This window comes from Eurytemora carolleeae, unplaced genomic scaffold (genome assembly GCF_000591075.1).
Source record: "Eurytemora carolleeae unplaced genomic scaffold, Eaff_2.0 scaffold473, whole genome shotgun sequence".
NCBI lineage: Eukaryota > Metazoa > Arthropoda > Copepoda > Calanoida > Temoridae > Eurytemora > Eurytemora carolleeae.
Window position 1 is genome coordinate 227,686 of NW_019396633.1, and position 14,897 is coordinate 242,582.

General features: G+C 31.3%; 2 protein-coding genes across 2 annotated transcripts; both read right to left on the reverse strand.

Moving 5' to 3' along the window:
* Positions 1-1,206: 1,206 nt before the first annotated feature.
* Positions 1,207-7,307, reverse strand: LOC111706624 (MORN repeat-containing protein 4 homolog). The gene is made up of 8 exons (XM_023479537.1): positions 7,271-7,307; positions 4,846-4,902; positions 3,954-4,001; positions 3,796-3,856; positions 2,662-2,711; positions 2,385-2,453; positions 1,888-1,942; positions 1,207-1,328 (listed from the first exon to the last, which is right to left on the reverse strand). The coding sequence occupies exons 2-8, from the start codon at positions 4,900-4,902 to the stop codon at positions 1,213-1,215; spliced, it is 456 nt and encodes a 151-aa protein (XP_023335305.1). The 5' UTR covers positions 7,271-7,307; the 3' UTR covers positions 1,207-1,212.
* A 1,881-nt stretch (positions 7,308-9,188) lies between these two features.
* LOC111706620 (aminopeptidase Q) lies at positions 9,189-14,894 on the reverse strand (the record flags this gene model as incomplete). The annotated part of the gene is given in 6 exon segments (XM_023479532.1): positions 9,189-9,345; positions 10,292-10,353; positions 11,423-11,477; positions 12,328-12,389; positions 14,141-14,220; positions 14,826-14,894. Coding segments are annotated over 6 exon segments (409 nt in total), but the record flags the coding sequence as incomplete, so codon positions are not given.
* Positions 14,895-14,897: the final 3 nt, after the last annotated feature.

Here is a 14,897-nt window from a genome sequence, read left to right on the forward strand (position 1 = left end):
AAAAAAATAAGACTTTGCAGGGTTACCCACAAAAATAAGACTTTGCAGGGTTACCCACAAAAAATAAGACTTTGCAGGGTTACCCACAAAAATAAGACTTTATAGGGTTACTAACAAAAAATAAGACTTTACAGGGTGCCACAAAAAATAAAAATTTGCAGGGTTACCCACAAAGAATATAACTTTAATGATGACCTAAAATCCATGAGATATAGCGACCTGAAGGGTTAACTATGGTCTGTTGACTTACATATAGCTTTACATTGATTTACTTGATGCTTTGTCATAGGGAAACAAGTATCAAAAGACAGGTTATTCAAAAAGCTTTATTAATATCGTAAAGACGTCTCTTAAGTCTCATCTTTTCTGGATAATCCTGTTTTTACAATAATCGCAAAATAAGCCATGTCTTCTTTCCAAAATGTTGTTTTAAAATTACCGGAGAAAAGAAATTAATCCACACTGCGCCATTAGATAATTATACAATGATCAAAGACGATATTTGTTATGCTCTATTTGACAAACTGTACGACTTCTGTTCGACTTCTGCATGACCATTGTACGATTTCTGTACGACCAATGTATGACCTTTATACGAATTTGTACGAACTATCGATCATATATCACTGCATCCATACGACTTCTTCAAGACACGATCTCTATTTTACCAACGTACGACCTCTGTACGACCTCTGTATGACCACTATATCTTACCTCAACTCTGATCCCGACCTCACAAGTTCCCTCCATTTCATCACAGCACCGTCTATTCACAAACCATAAACCAATTAAGATTATTATTATCATTCTTATTATTATTATTATTATTATTATATTAAAAATAAACAATAAAGAGACATAACACATTAGAATAGACAATTTATATACATCAGATCAATGGTACACACAATTAAGAATAAAACAGACAATTCAAAGTAAAATAGACAATACAGAATAGAACATATAATTAAAATTAGACAGACAATATACAATAAAATATTAAATAAAAAATTGACACTTGAGAATAAAATAGACAATAAAGAATGGAATAAAAAATATAAAAAAACAGACTACTGCGACTACTGGGATAACATAGGATAACAAAATTCGATTTTTCTCTCTAAATATCAAATTCTTGTCTCTTCAAAAATCAATTTTTTTCAACACTATTTTTTAAATTCCTCAGGCAACGCCGGGCACTTCAGCTATTTATCAATAAAGTTTAATTGACCTGAATTTAGTTTCCTGGAAGTATCCTTCTGAGCTTGGCGTTCCATCAGAGTAAGTCATTAAACCATTTCCCCAGATCTTCCCTCCTCGGAATTCCCCTGTACAACGAGGAGGGGGAATATTAAACCATTTCCCCAGATCTTCCCTCCTAGGAATTCCCCTTTACAGCGAGGAGGGGGAATATTAAACCATTTCCCTAGATCTTCCCTCCTCGGATTTCCCCTGTACAGCGAGTAGATGGAATAATAAACCATTTCCCCAGATCTTCCCTCCTCGGAATTCCCCTGTACAGCGAATAGATGGAATAATAAACCATTTCCCCAGATCTTTACTCCTCGGAATTCCCCTGTACATCGAGGAGGGGGAAAAGTTTATAGGGACTGTTAGCGTTATTTCGAGTGACCCCCAATGCAAAACATTGTAATTTTTGTTAAAATTATTTTTTTTACATTTTCCTAAATTATTTTTTTTATTCAAGCTTATTGCCGTCCCTAAGTTTGAGGTTTTAATTTTAAAAAGTTGAACCAAATGACATATATCACACTTGACACTTCCCTNCCCCTGTATTAGACAAAAATACCAGGATAGAGTTGACAAGTTGATTTGCAAGCTATAGGTTAAACTAATTTGAACCTGAATTACATAAACTATAATTACCTTCATACTTCATACCATCTATAGTACTGTACACACCATGTCCATGGAACCAACCCTGAAAAAGTCAAATTAAAGGGACTGTAAGCCTAATTTCAAGTGACCCTCCATGCAAAGATGACGATGCCCTATTTAGGGTACCCTTGACAGTTTTGTCTGATCAAATATGAATAAGATAGGTTAATTGTTTATTTAAAGACAAAAATCTTTATCTTTCAAAATTTTGTTTTAAATCGGGCATTGCCATCTTGGAAATATAACTTTATACGAATGCGTCGAAAAATAATCGATGACTACTGTTTGTAATATCTGAATGATTTGTTTAGAATTAAGTTGATTTGTTTACGATCCGAGTTGAATGTTTCATCTTTCCGAATTTGTATGGACGCTGCGTTCTTCTGTGTGAGTAGTTTTTAACAATTTTCAAATCCTTATATCTTGGCAACCTGATGGTGTAAATCTTTGATTTTTTAGATTACTAGATTTTGCGTGAATTTAACCTGCATAAACTCCCCCTCATATCTTGAACTGTCGGGAAACCTCATAACTCCGACCCCATTTGGCAATCCCTAAACAAGAAAAAAATAATTTTTGTTGCAAAATAGGAATTTTTTTCATTAAAGACAAACATTTAAATAAGGTTGTAAACATTGGTAAGTTTAACATGTTGCAAATATTGTCAATATCAATAAACCTTAAAAAAAAATAAAGTTTAAGTGGTGATTGGTGAACCCAAAAGCTTAATTGATTGATTTGATTGATTGAATTTTAATTGACCTTATTAAATGTTCCATCGTAGGTAGAACCGTTGGGAATTTCCATATGACCTAAAAGCATAGTGTCGTTGTTTTATATATAAATACAATGAAGACGACTTTCTATTTTAAACTGTAAACTATTCCAATATTTACTTGTAAACCTGTAATTTTTTTAAAAATTGTTAGAGATAAAAACTTCATAGAAAAGTCGTCTTTGTTGTACTGATATAAACACCGACCAAGGTTTATATATACAGGGTTACCAACAATGCATGAGACTTAAGATACAGAATTGAGTTGGTCTTTCTCTTTGAATTAAGGTTCTTTTGACAAATCATTTATGTTATCTTCAGAAGACAATTTAAGTTCAAACCTTAGATCATTAAAATTAATGAGCTATAAATAGGCCATCATTAAAGTCTGATGCTTTTGGGGGTTTCACTGTCAGATATTATATATTATATTATATATTACATATATTATTATAGTCTGCGGTTTCGCTGTAAATATATTAATAATGAGAGAAATATATCAATTTGATCTTCAAAACCTTATTTATTCAACAGAAAGGTTGATCACTTACAGTGAAAACCCTTAATAACGAATACATCGAAAGAATTCATCAAATGTCGTCTTCTTTCGTTTCTGATAATGGAATGTTGCAGATATTTAGTTTTTTAATTAAATGATTATATGGAGCTCTTTTAAACTGTTCCCGCATATTCATGGCTATTTATTTATTTTCGCAAATACTGAGATTTACGTAATATAGTATAAAAATCATTGAAAAATTGTCAAGACGACATTTAATAAATTCTTCCGATGTATTCGTTATTAAGGGTTTCGCTGTAGCTAAAAACCTAATGATTATTTATGTTATTTGAACTAATTCAGTTTGTCTTAAAAACGTAATCTGTCTGCAGCAAGTTCTACAGTGAAAACCAGAAAACAATGGAATAGTAAGACGACATTAAAGCAATGCTTAATTTAATTTGATAGTTAGTGAAATGGGTATGTTTACACTTGCTGTGCCTCATACTCACTGGACTTTTTAAAATTTTAACTTGATTCTAAAAGTCGTCTTCCTATTTCAGAGTTTTCTGATTATCGCGCGCTGTAACATATCAGATAAATCATTTATCAAGAAAATTACCTAATCCAGTTTTGACGCCAAATTCGTCGAAATCCCCAATATACAGGGCTCCATTTTCACACTAAATTATTCAATATGTTTGGGAAGTCATTTTATAATGTCGTCTTTCAATAAGAAGATATTTGTCGTGTTCTTTAGAAGTTCAATTATTTTTTTACCTTAATGGAACCAGTTTTCCCGTATTTCTTTTGCAGTGTAACAACTTTCTAAAAATAAAATCTAATATATATTTATGAAATTTTCATTAAAAAATTACATCTTTAACCAAAAGGGGTCTATAATCGAAGCAAGAGCCTTACAATCTATGATAACACGATATAAAAAAATTAGAAAATTTTAGTCCTTTCCAAATTCCATTGAATGGGTGTTTAGTATCAATCTCTAAAATAAAAATCAATCAAGCTTAAAAACCTTTTAGCTTACAGATTCAAACGAATACGATTAGGAGTGGCAAAAAAGATCATCAACAAATCTTTAAGAATTTATAAAAATTAGATTTACTGACTACTGAGTAAAGGCATTTCTTTAACTACAGGGTGTACAACGAAAGATGACAGTTGGTAAACAGTTTAAAATGTCTTCTTACATAATTTGTTAAGTTGTTTGATACCAAAGAGAATACTAAACAATATTTTATGGCACTGACAGTCATATTATGGTAAAATTAAAATCAAAGCAAAACATATTTGAGTCAAATATTTTTTAGCGAAATAAACCGCGAATAGTCTTTAATATATAATACAGTATATGGAAAAAGACATTCAAAGCTATTCACCTACTGTTATGTTTCGTGGGACACCCTGTATATTAAAGAAAATTGAAAAATTTCTAATAATAAAAGTCCATTTAAAGGGATCGTGTTCACGAAAAATGAAAGGGGGGTATAGGCGCACGGCGAAAAATAATCGCTTTAGATCGCTACTAATCTTACTTCTATCTGTTGCGTCTATAAGGAGAAAATTGTTAAAAACGATTTAAACTAATTATTTTTCAATTTTCTTTAATATACAGGGTGTCCCACGAAAAAAACACTCCCTTTAAGAAGCTTACCTGAAAAGTTCGATCGGATCCGTCATCTGAAATATCACTTGATGATTTCCCGGACATCTAAAGAAATTGTTTTTCTTCAAATTTTAGAAACTTAAGTATCTATAATTCTCTAAATAAAAATCTCTCACATTTCCCAAATTTTGCCTGCTTTTTTAACTTGGAAATATAGGGAATAAAAAAAAATAATTTTATACTAAAATTGTACTCGTGTCAATGTTAGGGCTGGCCACGTTCCATCTTTTATCCGTTTCGTAAACGGTTAGTTCCAGCTGTTAAAAAATAAAAATTTCAGTTAGCCGTTGATTTTAAAGGTAAGAATGGAACGTTCGTTCCATTGCCGGCATTTTCCATTTTAACGAGGTCAATTTTACTAACGGTGTTAACAATTATTAACGGATCTAGCCGTTAATGGTACTGTTTTTACAAAATTAACCGGGTTAACGGCGCAAAGTGACAACACAATGTTGTTAACGGTTAAAAACGTTATGGCACAGCCGTTAACAGTATATTACAGTATTAACAGCATTATGGGCGACAAAAATTTTTGTTAACGGTTAAAATATTGTTAACGGCACAGCCATTAACAGTTTATTACAGCATTATCGGTGAAAAAAATTGGTAACTATTTATAAGCACAAAAGACGACATTTAAAAACATCAAAACGCGTAGAATTTTAGAAAAAAATTTAAAATACTTAATGCAATTTTTATCACAAAATAACGAAATTTACCTTTTTTAGCTTTTCAGAGCTGAAAACTTTAGAATGGTGGATATTGGGAATAATGCTTAATCCACTCTTTTTCTTAATCTCGAGATTAAATATTGCTTGTTCTCCTCTCATTTTTAATCTCCAGATTAAATATCCGATCGGGATTAAGGATATCCCATTCAAAAGTTTTCAGCTCAGGTAACATTTTCAATGGTTATTTTTTTTAATGGCCATTCCGTTTTTACAGACTATTCCGTTAACTTTAGAAAACCTCCGTTTCGTGAAAGGAACTTTTCCCAGCTTTAGACTGTACAGGGTGTCCCAATAAACATGGGAATTAAATAACTACTTTTATATCGTCTTTGTTCTAAGTGAGATTATTTCGTAAATATAATATCAAAAACTGCTAGTCTCGGGATTTACAAATTGTGGTCTACCATTTTTTCACCATCAAAACTGACGGAGATATTAGGGAATTGACGGAGATATTAGGGAATTTGACCAGATTCCAGTTAATAAAAATCAACAAAACTGTTTAAATGTTTTATATCTTCGTCAATTTTATAAAGATACACAAATACAAAGAAGGTAGACCATATTTTGTAAAGCTTATTGGGCGTCAAACCTTATAGAAATCCAACGTATGGACCCGCTAAGTATAGCAACATGGCGTATTTTCCGGGAGAACATTTTTTATATTTTTGACAAATTAAATTATCAGTGTAAAGTGAATATAATTTTCATAAAATCCTTTTATTTAAATGGTAAAACGAAATTTTATGAAATCATATTAGCATTACTGGAGAACTTTTTTTATACTTTTAAGGATTTTTTCCAAACCTAAAATGTACGTATTAAACTATTTTGCTCCTTTAATGTCTAGGTTATGTTAAAAAAAATAGAAATTATGATAATGATAATGATAAGCTACAATATTTTACAAAAACGTTTAATTTTTCAAAAATATAAAAAAGTTCTCCCGGAAAATACGCCATGTTGCTATACGTAGCGGGTCCATAAGTTGGATTTCTATAAGGTTTGACGCCTATTAGACGTTCATTTTTTGTGTCATTTATCAATTTTTAGAAATCAAAGACGATATTTAAGTCGTCTCTTAATTCCTATGTTTCTTGGGTCACCTAATTACCATTTTAATACAAACGTCATCATAATATATGAAAAACAAAAACGGTCTTATGTCGTTCCTTTGATTGTTATATTTAGTGAAACACCATTGTTGCAAGTCAATTTATTAGAACCTAAATAAAATGATTTTTTCAAGAACAAATATGTACACTGTACAGTGAGCTGTGAGACCCAGTCTAACTGTGACGAAAAAGGAAAACAACATATTGGCCTCAAACTGTAAAACCCATTTCATTAATTTATTTGCAAGCTGGTATAGAAACATACAGGGTTACCCACAAAAAGGATAAAAAGCTGTAAAGACGACATAAAACTTTTTAAACATGACGATTCCTAGGTTTCGGTGAATCTTTTGCCTTTAGTAAAGTCTTTTTATGGAATTTTTAATGATTTCGACAAGAAAGAAACAAGTTTATAGTTTCAAGGAATCATAAATTGGAAACAGACACGTAAACAATTCCTTAGGTCGTCTCTAAAGCCTCATATTTTGTGGGTAACCCTGTACTTAAATAAATTGCTTAAATATCGTCTTCCTATTCCACAGTGTTAAATGTCTCACTGTAAACCACCTTTTCCTGTAGAGTTTAAAGTTGACTGCAAGACTAGTTTACTTATAAAAATAAAACTGATAAATGTAGAAGCATTGCTATGGCTTCTTGATCGGGATTAGAGGCTTATGTCAGCTCCGCTCACCCCCCCTCCCCCTCCCCTAATCCATCTACCTTTCTTTCCCTCTTTATTTTCCTCTCTCCCCCCCATCCATCTACCTTTCTCCCCCCCCTTCTTCTCCGCCCTGTATATGTTTACACATGTTCATCCTCCTTTGCCTATTTTTTTTCCGTTTCCCATTAAATTTTTCTCCTCCCGATTCTATTGTCAGTGACCCCTTTCCTTTTTTTCATGGCCACCCTTGACTTACCAGAGTGAGCAGTATTCGGTTTATTCTATTTATAATCAAACGTGTTTTGGTCTATAATTGTGACATTTTTAAAATAAAATGTCTATTTATACAGGGTGTCCCAAAAAACATGTGAATTCAGTGACGAATTCGATATCGTCTTTGTTATAAATTAGCATTGTAATACCTAATTTCAAAAGCCATAATATTATTGTCTGCTAGACTTTATTTAATGAAAGGGTAAAAGACTGTAAAGATGTGTCTATAATGTCTCCGCAAGATGAACAGTGAATACGGATTAAGGACAAGTTTACTCTGTTTGTATACTGCAATTTTCTTGTTTTACTAAGTACAACCGTATGCAGTCAAAACATAAACAAACAAAATGTAAACATAGCAGACGAAACTCTTACAGATTACAGCTTTCTCAGTAGGTATCACTATACTAAATCAAAGAATTATTTGAAAAGACGATATCGAATTCGTCACTGAATTCCCATGTTTTTGGGACACCCTGTAGATAAGATAAATGTATGTTCTTCTTAAGGATAAATACTCTTAACGTTGGACATTTAATCTAAACATTCAAATTTACATCACTCTAAATAGTTGCACATTTTTCGATTATAAAAAATATAATAAAGCTTCATTTCTAGATAAAAATCAATTAAAAAAGTAAAGCCTAGATTTGTTGCATAATTAACAGATTACAGATTCTTTCGTTCTATACTTTATTATTTAAAATGTATATGCCGACAAAAAAGTCTTTAAGAAAACACTATACATATAAGGAGAAAGCATGCTATATGTGATCACTATAGTTTCAGTAGAAATAAATATTTCCATTTATTGTTAGCGCCGATTTAAGGATTCATCACACTAATTCGATAATGAGATCTCATTATCCAATTGGTGTGAAAGACAGAAAGATAGATGTTACCGTCACAATATTTCTATTGGTTCAGAATTGAAAACAAACACATGACTGAACCCTGATTGGATCAGGCGCTAATGCACTCGGCATACAGGAGTTGACAGAATGCATTAGAATTAACATTTTTACCATAATATCAAGTTTGCCGAAAGTATTTCAAAATAATGAACATTTAGATCAAAATTAGAAACAAAAAAATAGGAATATAAAATGCTTAAGTTATAGCTGGAAATTAAGAACAATTGACAAGATTAATCCTCATAGAAAAGTAAGGATTTTATATTGTTCCTTGATCTTATAAAGTTTATTAATGGTATTGTTGCGAATCATGCGTGCCCCTCTATAAAGACGACTGTACGGAGTTAACACTGCATGTTTCTTTATATTATAAGATTCCCTGCAACTAAATAACAGGCCATGAAAATATTTTATTTTGACAGAGGACTTAATTTAACATTGGAAACATCATGTTTACAGAGTTTCAGGTCTTATCATTCTCATCCTTTGTGGGTAACCCTGCTGGTCTACAACAAACATAAAACCAGCCTTATAATTCTCAAATCACAAAAAAAATGTTGCTGGTTATTTTTTATTTCTGAACACTATCAAGTTTAAGTAAGTAAGTAATTATTTATTTATGAAATATAATAAAAACATACAAAATTAAGCGTTTCAGGAGAAATTATTTTAAAACCTCCAAAGTTAGAGGTTGTGGGAATATTTCCCCCCAATTATATTCTGCGAAGAGGTTTACTATTCTTATAATTAGTTCCACACTGTTCAGTTGCCCAAATCACGACTTGATCATCGTCCTAAAAAAAAATGTTGAAAAAAATTTGCATTGAATTTTTTTTGAAAAAGTTTGAAAAACTTAATTTATAACGTGACATACAATTATGGCCTTAATATTGTTTTTTCGACAAGGATGAATAATTGCTGATTTATGCTAAATAGTTAATTTTGAGATAAAATTAACGACAGTGATATTATCATTATTATTACTTAGAAGTATAAAGAATACCCAATTGTGAATCTGTCCATGCAAACTTTTTACAATAATATTATTACAAGATGATTGACAGAATATATAATGATACTAATAGTAAATATATAAATTGTTAGAAGTGGGAGAAAACTAAAATTTACTTTCGAATGTTTGAACACAGAGTAAGGGGTCAGTTGGTTTAGATTGATTCAAAAGCATATAAACAGATTTACACACTAAGCTCTCTCTAATCGATGAAGAGTCGATTCCCCTGTTTACATGGATATTATAATAATATCAAACTAGATTTACCTCCCAGTTTACTGTTATATCTACCCTGTTTACATGGATATTATAATAATATTAAACTAGATTTACCTCCCAGTTTACTGTTATATCTACCCTGTTTACATGGATATTATAATAATATCAAACTAGATTTACCTCCTAGTTTACTGTTATATCTGCCCTCTTTACATGGATTTATAATGATATTAAACTAGATTTACCTCCCAGTTTACTGTTATATCTGCCCTGTTTACATGGATATTATAATAATATCAAACTAGATTTACCTCCCAGTTTACTGTTATATCTGCTCTGTTTACATGGATATTATAATAATATTAAACTAGATTTACCTCCCAGTTTCCTGTTATATCTACCCTGTTTACATGGATATTATAATGATATTAAACTAGATTTACCTCCCAGTTTACTGTTATATCTGCCCTGTTTACATGGATATTATAATATTATTAAACTAGATTTACCTCCCAGTTTCCTGTTATATCATCATGAAGATCAGAGCTCACATGACCACTTCCCTCCAAAGCTAAAAAAAATTCTTTTATTATTTCATTCCCCTTAAACTACATATCTTTGTTTTCATAGGATCCATATAATTTTTATGCATATTCTGGATCCGTCCCTTACCAAATCTAAATGGAATCGGATCCCGCTCGAAAGAACATTTTTGAAAGTTTTTCTGTTTTTTCTTGCTTTTTTATTGTTAAAAAGTTTCTTTTTTTAAATATTTTTAATGCTGAACTTATTATTTATATTTGTTATTCAATGATTATGTTGGTTTAAATGTTATTTCACTGGGTCCATGGGTGCTTACTTGATGCAGCTAACTTGATGCATGCATGATGCAGGCTCTCATTCAAAAATGTAGAAGAGTTTTGCCAATTAATTCTTTTAATCTAAAGCTAAAACAAGTGCTTGCTTTGTTCTTAAATTTTCCTGCCTAGAACTGCATAACAGTATAATGGAAAGTGAAGTAAAATCAAAAGCCAAGGCGTTACGACATTCTAAAGTCGACCCGGTCTTCATAATTGATGCGGGTTTTCAAAGCAGTCTGGATCTATGTGGGTTAAGACTTAAGAGAAGATATTTATGTCTTTTTTAAAAATCTAGGCTTTTAGGGCGCTTCGCGCCCATCTTCTATTTCACTGTGAACATGTTCTCATTATAACGTTGAAAAAACAAAGGAAAACAAATTTCGCGGATTTTCAAGATTTTAAAATTTTGAACAAAAATAAAAAACTTATAAACACAAATTTTTAAAATTTGGATCATTCACAAACCTTCCCCGGGGTCACGTTAGATGCCACAAAAAAATTGGGCTCGATCGGTTCAGCTGTTTTGACGTTTATTGGATATAAACAAACAGACAGACAAGCCACATTTATATATAGATTGAGCTTTTGCCACCAACTCTGATTTTCTAATCCTTATATTAACAGATATCTTTGCAACCCAATGTCGTAGACCTTAGATATTTCAAACTATAAGCTCTGTTGGATCCATTAATCTAAGTTTGAAATATCAAAGATTTACACCATCAGATTGCAAAGATATAGCAGAATTTCTTTAAAATATATTATTTAAGAATTGCTTACCTACAAGATCACAAATGATCTGAACCCTGTTGAACGGACGAATCAAATCAATATTCTAAAAATTAAACTTGTTGGATTTAAAGGGACTGTAAGCGTGGTTTCAAATGATCTTCTATGTAAAGATGGTAATGTCCGATTTACAACGGTACCCTAAACAAAGTATGATAAAGTATGAATTAGAACTCCCTATTTTTTGTTTATGTTTATGTTAGTTTTTAGTTTCTTTGCAAAAGTGACTCGTTAATTTCTTGCTTATAAGAAACAATGGAGAAATTATCATAACTTAATACTTTTCGAGTCAGAAAAATGAGGTCATATTCCATATTTTTGATCAGACATAGGTTTCAAGGGTAGAGCGGTAAATCAGACATTGAAGGGAGCACGGGCAGCCGTAGTTCATTTGAATTTCCAAGCCGGGTCAACCTTTCAGGGCCCAGTTTGTACTGTACCTAGCTCTAGGTTAACGTATTCAGACTTTATGCTTCAAATAGGTTGAATTTACTTTTACTAAAGGGGCAGAGGTGCGTGGGAGGGTCACTTGAAATTACGCTCACAGACCCTTTAATCGGTTAAATCTTAAGGCAATGGTGCCAGCAAATCCCACCCCTCCCACCACACCATTATTATTAAATTACAAACAAAAGAAAAATTTGTTTAGATATTTAGATCCCGAAGTGCGAAGGAATATAAAGACGACCTATAAGAAATTTCATGCTTTTTTAATATTGTTGCGAATCTAAAAGTTTTAGAGAAGTATTTTAAAAATCCTTTTAAACGAGTTTTTATACAATTAAAATGTTTGCGATGCATGTTCTGTGGAATAATCAAAATCAGAACTTCAATCCAACATTCATCTTTTATACAAGTTGTTGTTTTATTTTTGGTAATCATTATAAAAGTCTTACATCCATTACTGCTGCCGCTATTTTGAACCAGTTGTTGTCGTCATAATTAACTCGATAATAGCCTAAAAAAATACGTAAGATTTTAGTTTTTAGTGCAGAATGAAATGTAAGATGATGTGCTGGACATAAATTATTTAATATATAATTAGTATCAAAACTACAGGGTGTCCCAAGACAGTTGGTGAATAATTTAAAATGTCTTCTTCCATAAGAATATTTAATGGTAGTCATATTATACAGTGAAACCCTTAATAACGAATTCATCGAAAGAATTCATAAAATGTCGTATTCTTCACTTTCTGATAATGGAATGTTGCAGATATTTAGTTTTTTAATTAAATGATTATATGGAACTCTTTAAAACCTGTTCCCGCATATTCATGGCTGTTTATTTATTTTCGCAAATACTGAAATTTACCTAATATAGTATGAAACTTATTGAAAAATTCTCAAGACGACATTTGATAAATTCTTCCGATGTATTCGTTATTAAGGGTTTCACTGTAGTAAAATTGATTTCAAAGTGAAATATATTTTAGCAAAAGATTTTATTAAACGAAATAAAATGCAAGAAATCTTTAATATCTGTTACAGTATAGGGAAAAAGACATTCCAAACTATTTACCAACTATCATGTTTCGTGGGACACCCTGTAGCATCATGCCAACAGAGAATTAAATTGCAACTTTAGATCATTCATATTAAGACTTAAGATGTCGCTAATGAATATGAGTTTTTTTAATACTTCGAAATTGTGGGCAACAAGACTTTGTTTCCAAAAGAACCCCTAAAGAACCCCTAAAATTATGCAAAGTTATTCAGTCTTTGCCGAAAAATCATAATATTCTTTGCAAAGGTTGGTGTAAAGCTTAACTGTTTCAAACTTAGATTATTTGATGTAACACAATTTTTGAAATCTCAAAGTGCTAATTGATTCTAATATGATTTTGTGGCAAAGCCGCTTCTCATATAGTCATATTTTTTATAAAATTCTTTGCAAATTGCAGCCTTATCCCCTATGCTTAAACCATCTCAGTTCACTATTGTTGCGAGATTTTTGGAAAATCAAATTGCGAATTTTCGAGGGATAAAATTTGTATATATGTTAAACATTTCAGAGTGTCTCAAAAAAAGTGCGTTTAGGCTTCTTAGCCTGCCAAGCGTCGTTTGATTGTCCTAAAAATTGATCTTATTTATATTGGCAATATATTGGGGGGGGGGGGGGGGGTGGTCTTTTATAAATTATTTTTCTCTAAATTGCCGTTCCAACCTTTGAAAGTAGGAAAAGTAATCAAAAATATGTTCCGTCTTCTACCGAAGATTTGTAATAGCCTTTTATTTTTAACTTTTTACCCATTAAACGTAGTTTTATCGGACTAACAAGTACAAGTACAAGGCCTTGTCCTAGGATTTTCAAAAAAAAATTCAAAAAAAATTTTATATCTTATTTTTGTTCAATCCCCAATTCTATCATTGAAATGCTCTTTTTATTTTATCCCATTGTTTAAAACGCAAAAAATAAAACCATATAAATGCCATTTTTTGAAAATCTTTGGAAATGACAATTATTTTAAAGGCATATAACTAGAATCACCCTGCAGTTGTCCCTAAAAAGAGACACCCTGTAGTTGTTCCTAAAAAGAGACACCCTGTAGTTGTCCCTAAAAAGAGACACCCTGTAGTTGTCCCTAAAAAGAGACACCCTGTAGCTGTCCCTAAAAAGAGACACCCTGTAGTTGTCCCTAAAAAGAGACACCCTGTAGTCCAAGGATTTCGAATTTTAAAAAAATAGCAGTCTGCACCCATATTTAACCTGTGGCTTCATTGTTGATAATAATTGGATTGCTGGAACTAGAGTTGTATTTTTCTAAGGGTAGTTCCAGAACCATCTCACTACAAATATAAAATAAGATTTAAAAAAAGAAAGAAAAAATATTTTAATTTCCAAAACCATGGCTCTTAATGCGTTTTTAATTACAATAGAATTTTATTTATCTTAATATTTTGAATACATATTTTTTTGGCTTTCATAAATGAAATGATATACTAAATGTAGCAAAAATTTAAATAAATTTTAAAATTGTAAAACCCTTGCCTAAAGGGACTGTAATCAAAATTTCAAGTGAACCTTCGTGCAAAGATGGCAATGCATGATTAAGAACAATATCCTTGAAAACTTCATTTTGTGAAAGATTTCCTGACATATATAATTTAAACTTAATCAGACAAAGGTTTAAATGTTAGCATTGCTATCCTTTCACTTAGAATTACATTTCAATAAGATTAAAATAAACCCTCAATTTGATTCGTAATACTTATTCAATTTTGTTACAGTACTCGATTTCAAATTTTGATTTCTACCAAGCTTTTAAACAGCTTTGATACACATAAACGTGGAAACAAAGAACAGCTTGTTAGCAATCAAACCTTAAATAGTAAAGTTATATTCATTGTATTGATATATATGACGACGACTGTGTTTTAAATTATGAAGCTACCTGTCTGAAAGCCATGCTACTGGAAGAGAACTGTCTAGTACATTAACAGTAATAGGAATATCAAACATCCTG